General features: G+C 46.0%; 1 protein-coding gene across 1 annotated transcript in view; it reads right to left on the bottom strand.

The window, feature by feature from the left end:
* Nucleotides 1–15,000, bottom strand: part of eng (endoglin) — a 73,881-nt gene that overhangs the window by 3,718 nt on the left and 55,163 nt on the right. The window contains exons 5-11 of the mRNA XM_076283461.1: nt 14,005–14,176; nt 13,613–13,781; nt 10,649–10,745; nt 10,173–10,362; nt 9,523–9,677; nt 8,165–8,401; nt 7,078–7,144 (exon numbers count right to left, since the gene is read on the bottom strand). Of these exons, the coding sequence (XP_076139576.1) occupies nt 7,078–7,144; nt 8,165–8,401; nt 9,523–9,677; nt 10,173–10,362; nt 10,649–10,745; nt 13,613–13,781; nt 14,005–14,176 (1,087 nt within the window). The remainder of the gene's footprint in view (nt 1–7,077; nt 7,145–8,164; nt 8,402–9,522; nt 9,678–10,172; nt 10,363–10,648; nt 10,746–13,612; nt 13,782–14,004; nt 14,177–15,000) is intronic.

A 15,000-nucleotide genomic window follows, 5' to 3' on the forward strand; every position in this document is an offset into this window, starting at 1 on the left:
TACGTCATCTGTAGTGGAAGACCAGGACATAGTATTTACGCCAAACAAATAGACACATGAGGAACAGGACATGGCATTTACACCAAACAAATAGACACATGAGGAGCAGGACATAGTATTTAGGATTACACAGCAGACTAGACTAAACTCCAACCTAAACTAATTTGATTTGAAACAAGCTTCAAATCAAATTAGTAAATCATGTGTCTGCATTACTTTTAGTGCATGTGTGTTTGTGTTTCCTTTCAGTGCATGCGTGTTTGTGTGTGTGCGTATGTGTGTTTGTGTGTGTGTGTGTATGTGTGTGTGTGTGTTTGTGTGTGTGTGTGTGTGTGAGTGTGTGTGTGCGTGTGTTTGCCTGTGTGTGTGTGTGTGTGTGCGTATGTGTGCGTGTGTGTTTGTGTGTGTGTGTGTGTGTGTGTGTGTGTGTGTGTGTGTGTGTGGTGTGTGTGAGTGTGCGTGTGTTTGCCTGTGTGTGTGTGTGTGTGTGTGTGTGTGTGTGTGTGTGTGCGTATGTGTGTTTGTGTGTGTGTGTGCGTGTGTTTGCCTGTGTGTGTGTGTGTGCGTATGTGTGTTTGTGTGTGTGTGTGTGTGCGTGTGTGTGTGCGTGTGCGTGTGCGTGTGTTTGCCTGTATGTGTGTGTGTGTGTGTGTATGTGAGTGTGTGTGTGCGTGTGTGTGTGTTTGTGTGCGTGCGTGTGTTTGCCTGTGTGTGCGTATGTGTGTGTGTGTGTGTGTGTGTGCGTGTGTTTGCCTGTGTGTGTGTGTGTGCATATGTGTGTTTGTGTGTGTGTGTGTGTGCGTATGTGTGTTTGTGTGTGTGTGTGTGTGTGTGTGTGTGTGTGTGTGTGTTTGCCTGTGTGTGTGTGTGTGTGTGTGTGTGTGTGTGTGTGTGTGTGTGTGTGTGTGTGTGTGTGTGTGTGTATGTGTGTATGTGTGTTTGTGTGTGAGTGTGTGTGTGGGTGTGAGTGTGTGTGTGTGTGTGTGTGTATGTGTGTTTGTGTGTGAGTGTGTGTGTGGGTGTGAGTGTGTGTGTGTGTGTGTTTTTGCCTGTGAGTGTGTGTGTGTGTGTGTGTGTGTGTGTGTGTGTGTGTGTATGTGTGTGTGCGTATGTGTGTTTGTGTGTTCTACAATTGTATTTGGTCATGGTGCCCTATTTAAATAATTAACACGTCAGGTTAACAGCTGCTGTCTGCTTGAATACACACTCAATATGCATATATTGTTTAAATGAGTAATTTGCATTTCATACCTGTAGAATACACCTGTTGGAGTAACATAGTCTAAGGGATTAGACTGTCTTTAGTGCTTGTTTGTGTGTTATATAACACAGAGATCCCTTCAGTGAAGCTTTAATTATCGTGAGATACCTGCTTTTGTCATGTTTTGATGTTGTATATTAGAAACCACTCAAATGACAAACAGTTTTTTAGAAAAAGGAAACTGTAATTAGAAACACTTGGCCTCTCAATCTAAACCCTTTAACAGGCCAGACAGAGCAGTAGAAAGGGCGTCCCGTCTCCTCTCAATCTAAACCCTTTAACAGGCCAGACAGAGCAGTAGAAAGGGCGTCCCGTCTCCTCTCAATCTAAACCCTTTAACAGGCCAGACAGAGCAGTAGAAAGGGCGTCCCGTCTCCTCTCAATCTAAACCCTTTAACAGGCAAGACAGAGCAGTAGAAACCGTCCCGTCTCCTCTCATTCAGACTGCAGGCCACTTGATATGCGAAGTCAATTATGGGTGTCTTAATTAAAAGAGGAACTTTGTTGTTGGTGCCGGGGGGGGGCGGAGGGGCTATTTACACTGCAACACTAGAGTGTGGTGTGGGGGGAGGGGGCCTGGCGGGGGGGGGGGGGGGGGGGGCACTGGGGGGAGCTGTTTCCTCCGGCATGGCTTGGGGCTTTCATGTTCACCTCATTTATTTGCTTTTCCAAAAACAGAGAGAAACACAGAAAGAGAGAGGGATTGACAAAAAACATGAGAGAGAAAACAAAAAGAGCGAAGAGGATTTGGAGAGAGAGATAAATACAACAGAACAGAGAGAGGGAGAGGGATGAGGGAGGGATAGAGAGATAAGAAAGTATATGTGTGATGAAGAGAGAGAGAGATGATGAAGGAATAGAGATAAGAGAGTATATGTGTGATGGAGAGAGAGAAAGAGAGAGAGAGATGATGGAGGGATAGAGAGAGGACAGAATGAGAGAAGGAAATAGAGTCAGAGAGACACAAAGAGAGAGAAGAGAGAGTGAGCAAGTGGTCAGAGAGAGATAAAGAGAGAGAGAGTGATCAGAGAGATAGATAGAGAGAAGAGAGAGAGTGGTGAGTGGGCAGAGAGAGAGAAGAGAGAGAGAAGAGAGAGAGAGAAGAGAGAGAGAGAAGAGAGAGAGAAGAGAGAGAGAGAGAGAGAGAGAGAAGAGAGAGAGAGAGAGAGAGAGAGAGAGAAGAGAGAGAGAAGAGAGAGAAGAGAGAGAAGAGAGAGAAGAGAGAGAGAGAGAAGACAGAGAAGAGAGAGTGGCGAGTGGGCAGAGAGAGAGAGAGAGAAGAGAAGAGAGAAGAGAGAGAGAGAAGACAGAGAAGAGAGAGTGGCGAGTGGGCAGAGAGAGAGAGAGAGAAGAGAGAGAGAAGAGAGAGAGAGAAGAGAAGAGAGAGAGAGAAGAGAGAGAGAGAGAGAGAAGAGAGAGAGAAGAGAGAGAAGAGAGAGAGAAGAGAAGAGAGAGAGAAGAGAGAGAGAGAGAGAGTGGCGAGTGGGCAGAGAGCTGTGTCTGGACTGTCGCTGTTGTTGGGGCTCTGGGTCTGAAAGCTGAACAAACACAGACAGGAAACAGCAGAACAGGTGGGGAAGAGAGGTGGCCAAACGCTCGTGTCCACACACACACACACACACACACTCACACACACACACACACACACACACACACACACACACACACACACACGGCTCCCAAACAGGATGTACAGCCCAGGGGGACAACAGCACATCAGCACATCGCCACATCCTGCACACACACACACACACAGACAGACACACATACACAGGCAAACACAGAGACAGACACACTCACCACACACCATCTTAAAGCTGCTGTCTGGAGCCAGTGTTCAAAAATAAATAAAAAAAGCAGAGAAAAGAAAAACACAAAGGAAAGAAAAAAAATAAACAAATAAAATGATGTTGCTTTGGATGATGTTGCTTTGGATGATGTTGCTTTGGATGATGTTGCTTTGGATGGCATGCACTTGTCATTGAGTGGTGAAGGGATGACTCCCTCTCCTCTGCCACAATCAGTTTCCCCTCCAGGGAGGTCAGACTTACCACCACATCCTGCAAACCCAACTAACACTGCCCCCCATACCACCCCCCATCCCCAGGGAAGAGCCACACTGCCACATCCTGAGACCAACACACACACACACCTGAAGTTCCACCATGATAAATTCCACCCAGGGAAACACATTTATTGTCACATCCCCCCCCCCCCCCCAACCCAGGTGTCAACACTCCCACTACACTACCATGCCTGCTAATACCCCCCCCACCTCCCAACCCAGGTGTCAACAATCCCACTACACTACCATGCCTGCTAATACCCCCACCCCCCCCACCCCCGCCCAGTCTAGTCCAGTCCTGCCGGCCACATGGTCCACTCTTCCATCCATCAGGAGTCATCCCTTCACCACTCAATGACAAGTGCATGCCATCCAAGGCAACATTATTAGGGCCCGAGCACCGAAGGGCGCAAGGCCCTATTGTTTTTGTAAGGATTATTATTATTATTATTATTATTATTATTATTATTGTTATTCCACTTTTTTGCTTTCCTGTTTTTGAGGTGGTTAACATGGTCGAAACCTCTTGAAATTTGGCACACACGTCAGGTGTCACGCATCGCAGTTAGGTACAAGAGCTTGACCCCGGGCGTGGCCCAGGGACTCGCTAGCGCCCCCTTAGGTGCCTGATCCCGTGGTTGGCAAATATTTTGAGGTGGTTAACATAATCGAAAACGCATGAAATTTGGCACACACATCTAGTGATACAGTGAATAGACAGGGATAAAAGCTTGGCACCGGGCGTTGCCCAGGAACTCCATAGCGCCCCCTTACGTCACAGTGACTTGTGGTTGGCATATAGTTTTAGATACACACGCCAAATTTGGTGGGTGTATGTAACTCCCAAAAACAAACAACTTTTGTATTAACATGCCATTAGCCACGCCCACAGGAAGTGAGGTAATTGAGATTTTGTGCGTTGTGGACATGATCAATTTTAACGTACTCCTCCTAGACGGTTGATCCGATTCATGTCAAAGTTGGTATACATGACTCCGAGATGTTCCTGATGATAAATTGTGAAGCGTTTTTTTGATATGTTGCAATTTGACGAAATGGCGAAATTATTAATTTGAATACCATTCCACATAAACAATAAATGTGTCATAATTCACCATGCATGGCTTGAAATGTTTTAAATTTCACAGTTCATGGAAGACCATGTTAATGATAATATTCACATGCCCATAATGCATGTTTGGCATGGCGCCACCAACTGGCAACAGAAAGAATGACAATTATACTGATGTCACATGATCAATTTGAACATACTCCTCCTAGACGGTTTGTCAGATTCATTTGAAATTTGGCAAACATTATGCCAAGATGTCGCTGATGTTAAATTGTGAAGGTATTTTTGAATGTTGTAATATATTTGATATGCTTTTAATATCTCACCACATAAACAGGAAATGTGTCATAAATCACAGTGCATTGAATGAATGGTCTGAAACTTCTCAGGTTAATAGATATCATAATTATGATGATATCCAGACACCCAATGGGCCTGCCTGGCATAGCGCCACCACCTGGCCAAGCAGGAAATGTGCCAGAAATGGACAATGCCTTAAGTGATTGATCTGAAACTTTATAAAATATTGGATATCATTATTGTGATGATATTCACATGCGTAATTCACAGGCCTAGCATAGCGCCACCTTCTGGCCAAGCAGGAAATGTGCCAGAAATGCTTTATGCTTTGAATAAATGGTCTGAAACTTCTCAGGTTAATAGATATTATGATTATGATGATATCCAGACACCCAATGGGCCTGCCTGGCATAGCGCCACCACGTGGTCAAGCAGGAAATGTGCCAGAAATGGACAATGCCTTAAGTGATTGATCTGAAAGTTTACAGACATTTTGGATGTCATTATTGTGATGATATTCACATGTGTAATTTTCATGCCTAACATAGCGCCACCATCTGGCCAACCAAAAAGTGTATCAGAAATGTTCTTTGCTTAAAATGAATGGTCTGAAATTTCTCAGGTTAATATATATTATGATTATGATGACACCCAATGGGCCTGCCTTGCATTACGCCCCCACCTGGCCAAGCGAGTAAATGTGGCATAAAATAAAATACAAAAACAAATAGCACACGCATCAAATATGTACATTTCACAAACGCACCACGTCGGTGCTTTGTTGGATTCCGACATGTCACGGGTTGTGGCCCGCAGGTGCTCGGGCCCGCCATTGCCGCTTGCGGCTATATTTTTATTTTATTTTTTATTTTTTCCCTTTCCTTTGTGTTTTTCTTTCCTCTGCTTTTTTTATTTCTTTTTGACCACTGGCTCCAGACAGCAGCTTGGCAAATCCCAGCATCCCTCTGTCACCTCAGTGTTGCCACAGGCGACACAGAACCACAACTGTCACCAATCAGAAACAACCAACCTCAAAAGACATCTGATGGGATTTCCAGGGATTTGTCTTTGAATCCGCCAAAAATATTATCCTCTCATAAAGAAAGACAGTGAGGGAGAGAAACAGAAAGAGAGAGAGAGAGGGAGGAAGAGAGAGAGAGGGAGGAAGAGAGAGAGAGAGACATGGCACATCCTCTTTAGAGAATATGAAAAATGTGATTACAGGAAAAAATAACTTGTCGGCCAAATCAAGCGATTTGTGTGTGTGTTGAAAACATGACCTCTGTGTTTTGTGTGTGTGTGTGTGTGTGTGTGTGTGTGTGTGTGTGTGTGTGTGTGTGTGCTGAAAACATGATCTCTCTGTGTTTTGTGTGTGTGTGTGTGTTGAAAACATGACCTCTCTCTGTTTTGTGTGTGTGTGTGTGTTGAAAACATGACCTCTCTGTTTTGCATGTTTTATTTTTTATTTGGTGTGTGCGTGTGCAGATGAGGAATAATGGCCCTTCCTGCTGGCGCTGGGGAGGAATGTTCGTCTCGTTCCTGACTCATCTGCCTGACCATTATCTGGCCTTTGAAGATCCGCACCTTCCCCTCTTTGTGTGTCTCGGACAATAGCGGCAGCGGACGGTGTTTGGACGTCCGTGGCCGGCCGCGCGCCTGGACCTCCGACACAATCAATCCCAGCAGGCTCGTTATTTCTGATTGTGGCCACAAGGTCAGGCTGCAGGCCTTCCTCAGCGGAGACTGCCCTGCCCCACACACACACACACACACACACACACACACACCTCCCTGACCCCCCTCCTGAGCTGACAACCTGACCCAATCGCCATGGCTACGCTCAACACGGCAGGCAAGCACGACTCTGAGAGGCGGGACTAGCGTAACCTGTTGAGAGTGATGTAGTGTGGAATATTCCAGAGGGGTTTGTTTACTCCTGATTCAGGACTCGGGTTGCAGCATAATGATATTGTCAGGCCCATTGTTGAGCGGTATGTCAGTGAATTGTGCCTTTGTGTGAATGAGTTTCTTTTTTCGTTTAGCTTATTATTTTTCCGACGTGTTCACTTCTTTCATCTCACTGTGTTGCTTTATTTTCTGTCCCTAAAGTACAGCGAAAATAAATAAATAAATCAAATTGTGAAAAATAGACCCGTGATAACAAAACAAACCCATCAGTTGCTCAAAACAAACAAGACACTTCTGACAGTTGATGTCAGAAGAGCAGAACACACAATGATTATGTTTTCTCTCTTAACGCAATCAATAAGTAATACCAGGTCAGATGCGGCAGCTGATAACAGGCCGCTCTGAAGAGAAATGAGCAGGAAGTCAAAGGCAGCAGTTGCCTCGTTTCTGTCTGTCAGAAAGTTTACTTACTCGGCGGTGGAGCTTTAGTGCGAACCACCTCCAGGGTTCTCTCGGCTCTAGCTCCTGGGAAGCATCTCTGATCAAAAACACAGAAGAAAAGAAATCTACGATGAGCACTCATATCAATATCAAGTTTAGACTGAAGCGTTCAGCAGAATTTAGTGGAACATGACTTCATTGCAATTTAAGACTTTATTTCATACATGAGGACAAACAAAGTTGTGTGTCAACTGATCTAAACACACTTGTTTAGAGATTTACGTAGCTGCTCCCAAACAGTAGCAGACAATGGTGATCGGGAGGCCTGCAGAAAAGCATTCCCTTGACCCTACTTGTGATAGATTCAAAGCTACTCCTTAAAGGAATACATCATAGAATACTACACTAAAGTGATAAAGGAAGGAATACAGCATAGAATACTACACTAAAGTGATAAAGGATGGAATACAGCATAGAATACTACACTAAAGTGATAAAGGAACACAGCATAGAATACTACACTAAAGTGAGATATATGTGGGATCTGTTCAGCACTACATAGATATTTCAGCAGACAGCAGACTGCCAATCACACAAGATACAGTTGAATCATTTAAACACTGTTTGCAGTGTTTAACAGTCTGCATTAAACACTATCACAGCAGTCCTTTTTTCCAACGTCAATGTCAGAAAAGACTGTCTCAGCTAAATGAATAAATGATTCGGTTTTCTGCCCTTTAGAAAGCATTCAATGCCACAAGGGATTTACTGAGGCGCCTGTAACAACTTCAGCACTTTTGCATCATACAGCAATCTGGGACGCGGGCAGCTGAGATCAATACCTGCCACAGATACACTTTTCAGAATTCCAAAACCAACAGGGCTGCCTCAAAACCTATTCAGTCACTCACTCTTTCACCCATTCATTCATTTATTCTTAACTCACTCACTCACTCACTCAGATAGTCACTCACTCAACCAATCTCATTCACTAACTCACTCATTTACATACTCACTCATTCACTCTCTCTCCTTCTCTCCCTCACTCACTCATTCACTCTCTCTCTCCTTCTACTCACTCATTCACTCTCTCTCCTTCTCTCCCTCCCTCTCTCACCTTGGGGGCGGCGCAGAAGTGGATGTCGCAGTCCAGCTCCCAGCTGCTGGGGGCCATGTCGTGGACCGACTCCAGGGAGAAGCTGAGCCGGGTCCTGTGTGGCGGACAGCCGGCCGCAGGGCAGGGTTCGGGCCTGAAGGGGACGTCCATCTGCAGCACACATGCGTCCCTGGAGCGGACCACGCACTTCACCACCTCACTGCCGATCTCCACGCCACCCTCCATCTGACCAGAGATCTGAAGGGCACGCAGTGGGCGAAAGGAGGGGTTAACAACTCAACTCGACAAAATTCCCATATAGCTTAAAGGGGCTGTAAGTGATGCCCATATAGCTTAAAGGGGCTGTAAGTGATGCCCATATAGCTTAAAGGGGCTCTTAAAGGGGCTGTAAGTGATGCCGATATAGCTTAAAGGTGCTGTAAGTGATGCCGATATAGCTTAAAGGGGCTTTAAGGGATGCTGATATAGTTTAAAGGGGCTGTAAGTGATGCTTGATGATACCAAGCTTGTTTCTATGCCGATATAGCTTAAAGGAGATGTAAGTGATGCCCATATAGCTTAAAGGGGCTGTAAGTGATGCCCATATAGCTTAAAGGGGCTGTAAGTGATGCCGATATAGCTTAAAGGTGCTGTAAGTGATGCCGATATAGCTTAAAGGGGCTTTAAGGGATGCTGATATAGTTTAAAGGGGCTGTAAGTGATGCTTGATGATACCAAGCTTGTTTCTATGCAGATATAGCTTAAAGGAGATGTAAGTGATGCCCATATAGCTTAAAGGGGCTGTAAGTGATGCCGATATAGCTTAAAGGGGCTTTAAGGGATGCTGATATAGCTTAAAGGTTTTGTAAGTGATGCCTTATGATACCTAGCTTGTTTCTATGCCGATATAGCTTAAAGGAGATGTAAGTGATGCCGATATAGCTTAAAGGGGCTGTAAGTGATGCCCATATAGCTCAAAGGGGCAATAACATGGTTATTAACAGGTTCATAATGTTGTCATTGGATGATTCTAACAAGTACCTTGATAATTTAACTTCTCTAGATAAACAAAATTGCATCCTCATATCAGTGGTCGAGTACCAACACATCGCTCAGGGAGACTTGTGTGTAATCACCAAAAGAAATTAAACCAGTGAAATTAAAAGGGCTCACTTGGTGTGATATGGCAAGGTCATTTTGAGTTGAATTTTCTAAGGCTCAGAGTGTGTATGTGTGTGTCTGAGTGTGTGTGTGTGTGTGTGTGTGTGTGTGTGTGTGTGTGTTTTTTTGCGTATGTGTGTGTGTGTGTGTGTGTGTGTTTTTGCGTGTGTGTGTTTTTGTGTGTGTGTGTGTGTGTGTGTGTGTGTGTGTGTGTGCACCTCGGCGTAGATTCTCTTGTCCGTCTGAAGGGGGATCTTGGGATCGAGTATGGTCCTGTACTCAGGTGAGCTGTACAGGTGGATCTCCATGGGAATGGACGACGAGGTGGTGGTTGTGATGGGAAGCACTGCTGCGGACGTTGGATCGACCACATCTGCAGAGCCACACACACACACACACACACATACACACACACATACACACACACACACACACACACACACACATTCAACAACTCACAGCACACTAAAAGCCAGGCTACATCGGATGCGCAACAATTAACTTCCACTTTAATCAATGGAGCTGGTCACACCAGACACGAGATCGGTGCACATATTCAAAAAAGTAGACCAGTCTACTAAGAATATTTGTACACGAATGGAAGGTCAGAACGGTGGCACTTGTAGTCTAGGGTGCGGCCGAGGGCTTGAGCTACAGCAGTGTGTCTGTCCAGTCTTCTAGAACAGAATGCGGATAGAATGTCCTATGCTCTGCTCCAATTGGAGATTGTTTTGGACAAGGTTTGGCCACGAGGCCTTCTTCATATCCAATGTTCTTCTGTCCAGTCCTACCTATAATGTGCTTTACATAAACAAAACCAAATAATAATAACAAATAAAATATCCAATGTTCTTCTGTCCAGTCCTACCTTCATGTACGCCGACGACCACGTGGATAGCGGGGGCTCTGGTGCGAATCTCAGAGTAGCTGGTGAAATAGTCCATGCTGAAGTGGACCATGGCCTCCCGCTGGAGCTCTGGGGCACTGGCCGGGAAGGTCAACCCCCTGTTGGGGAGCGCCATCGGCGGTCCAAGATGTAGCTTTATCAGGCCATTTGTCTGAGAGACACACACACAGAGACACATGCAGGAAATGAAGACTTTTGAGCAGAACTTTACAGTATGTGCACAAGAGGGTATTCATGTGAGAGATGGACTAAGCGTTCATTCAGCAATATAAGAAAGACAAGCATTTGTCAACTGATAACATTTTCAGTCAGGTACACAGAATCTTTTGAATTGTGATTTATTTTGGGTCTGTTAGGTGAAAGTACATTACATCTGTAATGTTAAGTCTCAATGGCTCCTCTGAACCAACAGTGGCTAGTTAGCATGTGTTACTCACCGCAAACTGGTTTGCCCCCGATAGCTCCCACACAGTGTCTTTGGCACCTCTCATGAACAACTTGGCATCTTTGGAGACGGCATCCACAAACACATGACTGAAGAAGAAGTAGAAGGAATGTCTTAGAACATACCCAAGCTCTGCTCCGACACCATGCATAGACATGGAACGTCTTAGAACACATCCCCATACCCAAGCTCTGCTCCGACACCATGCATAGAGATGGAGCTCTGCTCTGACACCATGCATAGAGATGGAGCTTTGCTCTGACACCATGATGGAGCTCTGCTCTGACACCATGCATAGAGATGGAGCTCTGCTCTGACACCATGATGGAGCTCTGCTCTGACACCATGCATAGAGATGGAGCTCTGCTCTGACACCATGCATAGAGATGGAGCTCTGCTCTGACACCATGCATAGAGATGGAGCTCTGCTCTGACACCATGCATAGAGATGGAGCTTTGCTCTGACACCATGATGGAGCTCTGCTCTGACACCATGCATAGAGATGGAGCTCTGCTCTGACACCATGCATAGAGATGGAGCTCTGCTCTGACACCATGCATAGAGATGGAGCTCTGCTCTGACACCATGATGGAGATGGAGCTCTGCATAGAGATGGAGCTCTGCTCTGACACCATGATGGAGATGGAGCTCTGCTCTGACACCATGATGGAGCTCTGCTCTGACACCATGCATAGAGATGGAGTCCTACTCTGACACCATGCATAGAGATGGAGCTCTGCTCTGACACCATGATGGAGATGGAGCTCTGCATAGAGATGGAGCTCTGCTCTGACACCATGATGGAGATGGAGCTCTGCTCTGACACCATGATGGAGCTCTGCTCTGACACCATGCATAGAGATGGAGCTATCTATAAACATATTGTTACATTTCTTGTTGCTGTGCCTTTATTTTATGAAATTGTGCCAGATATACAGGTAGTAACTGTTTTAGAAAAGCAATAAGCCACTCGAGTTTGTAGCACTCTGTTCGAGTTTGTAGCACTCTGTTCGAGTTTGTAGGTTACTCTGATTTTAGAACAGCTGAGGGGGGTTTTAGTAGCTGTTCTACAATCAGTGTAACCCACAGCCACGCAGGGCTTATTGCTTAAATAAACTACACACCTGTACACTATGGCTCTCTAGCCCACCCAGGAGCTCATAGCATATAATACACACAACCCACATGGGAGTCTAGGCACCGCTGGGTCTGGGTGTATGGACACTGCTGGGTCTGGGTGTATGGACACTGCTGGGTCTGGGTGTATGGACACTGCTGGGTCTGGGTGTATGGACACTATGGGCACTGCTGGGTCTGGGTGTATGGACACTATGGGCACTGCTGGGTCTGGGTGTATGGACACTGCTGGGTCTGGGTGTATGAGCACTGTTGGGTCTGGGTGTATGGACACTATGGGCACTGCTGGGTCTGGGTGTATGGACACTGCTGGGTCTGGGTGTATGGACACTATGGGCACTGCTGGGTCTGGGTGTATGGACACTGCTGGGTCTGGGTGTATGGACACTGCTGGGTCTGGGTGTATGGACACTATGGGCACTGCTGGGTCTGGGTGTATGGACACTATGGGCACTGCTGGGTCTGGGTGTATGGACACTATGGGCACTGCTGGGTCTGGGTGTATGGACACTGCTGGGTCTGGGTGTATGAGCACTGCTGGGTCTGGGTGTATGGACACTATGGGCACTGCTGGGTCTGGGTGTATGGACACTATGGGCACTGCTGGGTCTGGGTGTATGGACACTGCTGGGTCTGGGTGTATGAGCACTGCTGGGTCTGGGTGTATGGACACTGCTGGGTCTGGGTGTATGGACACTGCTGGGTCTGGGTGTATGAGCACTGTTGTGATGTCGTGTAGATAAAGGTACGATTTTCATTTCATTTAAACTTTAACATTCAGACAAAGGTGTGTATGGCATGACATGACATGACATTGCCCTGTGCGTCAACTATATCATTAAGACAAAGGTATGTACGACATGACATAACATGACATTGCCCTGTGCGTCATCTTTAACGTTAGGACAAATGTGTGTACGACATGACATAACATGACATTGCCCTGTGCGTCATCTTTAACGTTAAGACAAATGCATGTATGACATTACATGACATAAAATGAAATTGCCCTGTGCGTCATCTTTAACGTTAGGACAAATGTGTGTATGACATGACATGACATTGCCCTCTGCATCATCTTTAACGTTAGGACAAATGTGTGTATGACATGACATGACATGACATTGCCCTGTGCGTCATCTTTAACGTTAGGACAAATGTGTGTATGACATGACATGACATGACATTGCCCTGTGCGTCATCTTTAACGTTAAGACAAAAGTGTGTGCATGACATGACATGACATTGCCCTGTGCGTCATCTTTAACGTTAGGACAAATGTGTGTACGACATGACATAACATGACATTGCCCTGTGCGTCATCTTTAACGTTAAGACAAATGCGTGTATGACATTACATGACATAAAATGACATTGCCCTGTGCGTCATCTTTAACGTTAGGACAAATGTGTGTATGACATGACATGACATGACATTGCCCTCTGCATCATCTTTAACGTTAGGACAAATGTGTGTATGACATGACATGACATTGCCCTGTGCGTCATCTTTAACGTTAGGACAAATGTGTGTATGACATGACATGACATGACATTGCCCTGTGCGTCATCTTTAACGTTAAGACAAAAGTGTGTGCATGACATGACATGACATTGCCCTGTGCGTCATCTTTAACGTTAAGACAAAAGTGTGTGTGTGCATGACATGACATGACATTGCCCTGTGCGTCATCTTTAACGTTAAGACAAAAGTGTGTGCTTGACATGACATGACATTGCCCTGTGTGTCATCTTTAACGTTAGGACATCGCATGTCCTACAGTATGTCCACAGCAGAGTCACACAGAGACGTCTCACCGGATGCCAGTGTCTTCGGGGATATTGATGATGTGCAGCTGCTTCTGATGGCTGGCTGGAAGGTAGCAGGACTTCACAGATGAGTTGATCACATATTCTTGGCTTGATGACTTGACCACCTCCATGGGAATGTTCTCAATGGGGGTCAAGGTGCAGTTTGGACCTGAGGCTGGAGAGGCAAAGCACAACATGGAGGATGGACCATTTTTATCTGGTCATTTAGAAAAGATAATACTGATACAAATATTACCACTACTATACTACTACTACTACTACCACCACTACTACTACTACTACTACTACACGACTGCTTTGTGCTGTTACACAACTCTGTGGGTAAACATGTGAAATGTATGCGGCTGTCTAGCATATACTGTATGATCGAGTCTTACCAGGACTTTGGGTGAAACTGAATGTTGTTGGGTTCTGCACTTCTGTAAAGGATGTTACGCCACCAAACTTATCACTGGCCCACTTCAAGAGCTCCTCTGTTTCCAGGGGAAAGTGTTCTAGTACAGATGTCGACTGTAATGCAGGTGGTTGAATGGTCACCGTCTCTGGGACCTGAGGGGGGGAATAAGACGACATCAGTCATCAAGTCACACTCCACACCAACTGACCTCGAGTCACACTCCACACCAACTGACCTCGAGTCACACTCTACACCAACTGACCTCCACTCACACTCCACACCGACTGACCTCCACTCACACTCCACACCAACTGACCTCGAGTCACACTCCACACCAACTGACCTCGAGTCACACTCCACACCAACTGACCTCCACTCACACTCCACACCAACTGACCTCGAGTCACACTTCACACCAACTGACCTGCATATCAGCTCTGGACACAGACTGACCATCACAGCTGACCAGCGCAGCACTTCCTCAAAGTGTCACTGCTTAGGCTTTCTAGTGAGTCTCTGGACAGTTCATTTCTGCTATTCACAGCTCTGCGGTTCTTTCTAAATGTGCCGCTTTCAACGACTAACGACCCTTCCCGACGTCTCTTGAGTGCGCCATGTGTTTGTGCCCTCCTTTTGGTGCTGTTGAATCAAGCGAGTCAGTTGCTTTTTTAAGCTCTTTATCTCATGTTTGCAAAGTGTGTCTGACTGACCCCCCCCCCCCCCCCCCCCCCCCATCCTCAACTCCCCAAACCCAGTGTGCTGCCAGAAGCGTTTGAAAAGAAATGTTTATTATGGTCTAGTGTCCGCGAGCCCCCTGCTCAACCCCGCTGGAGCCCTGGTTCCTCCACTTCCTGAGAGAGGGCTGGAAATGGGACCTTTTTTCAACTCTGTGCGTCAATGGAAGGGAGACTGGAATTTGGCTTCAAATCCACATAAATACATACAGTACAGTACGGTCACTAACACACACACACAC

This window comes from Alosa pseudoharengus, unplaced genomic scaffold (genome assembly GCF_046254945.1).
Source record: "Alosa pseudoharengus isolate Yale_2024_CS ecotype anadromous, Long Island Sound unplaced genomic scaffold, YU_APseudo_1.1 YU_APseudo_1.1_scf_14, whole genome shotgun sequence".
NCBI classification, from domain to species: Eukaryota; Metazoa; Chordata; class Actinopteri; order Clupeiformes; family Clupeidae; genus Alosa; species Alosa pseudoharengus.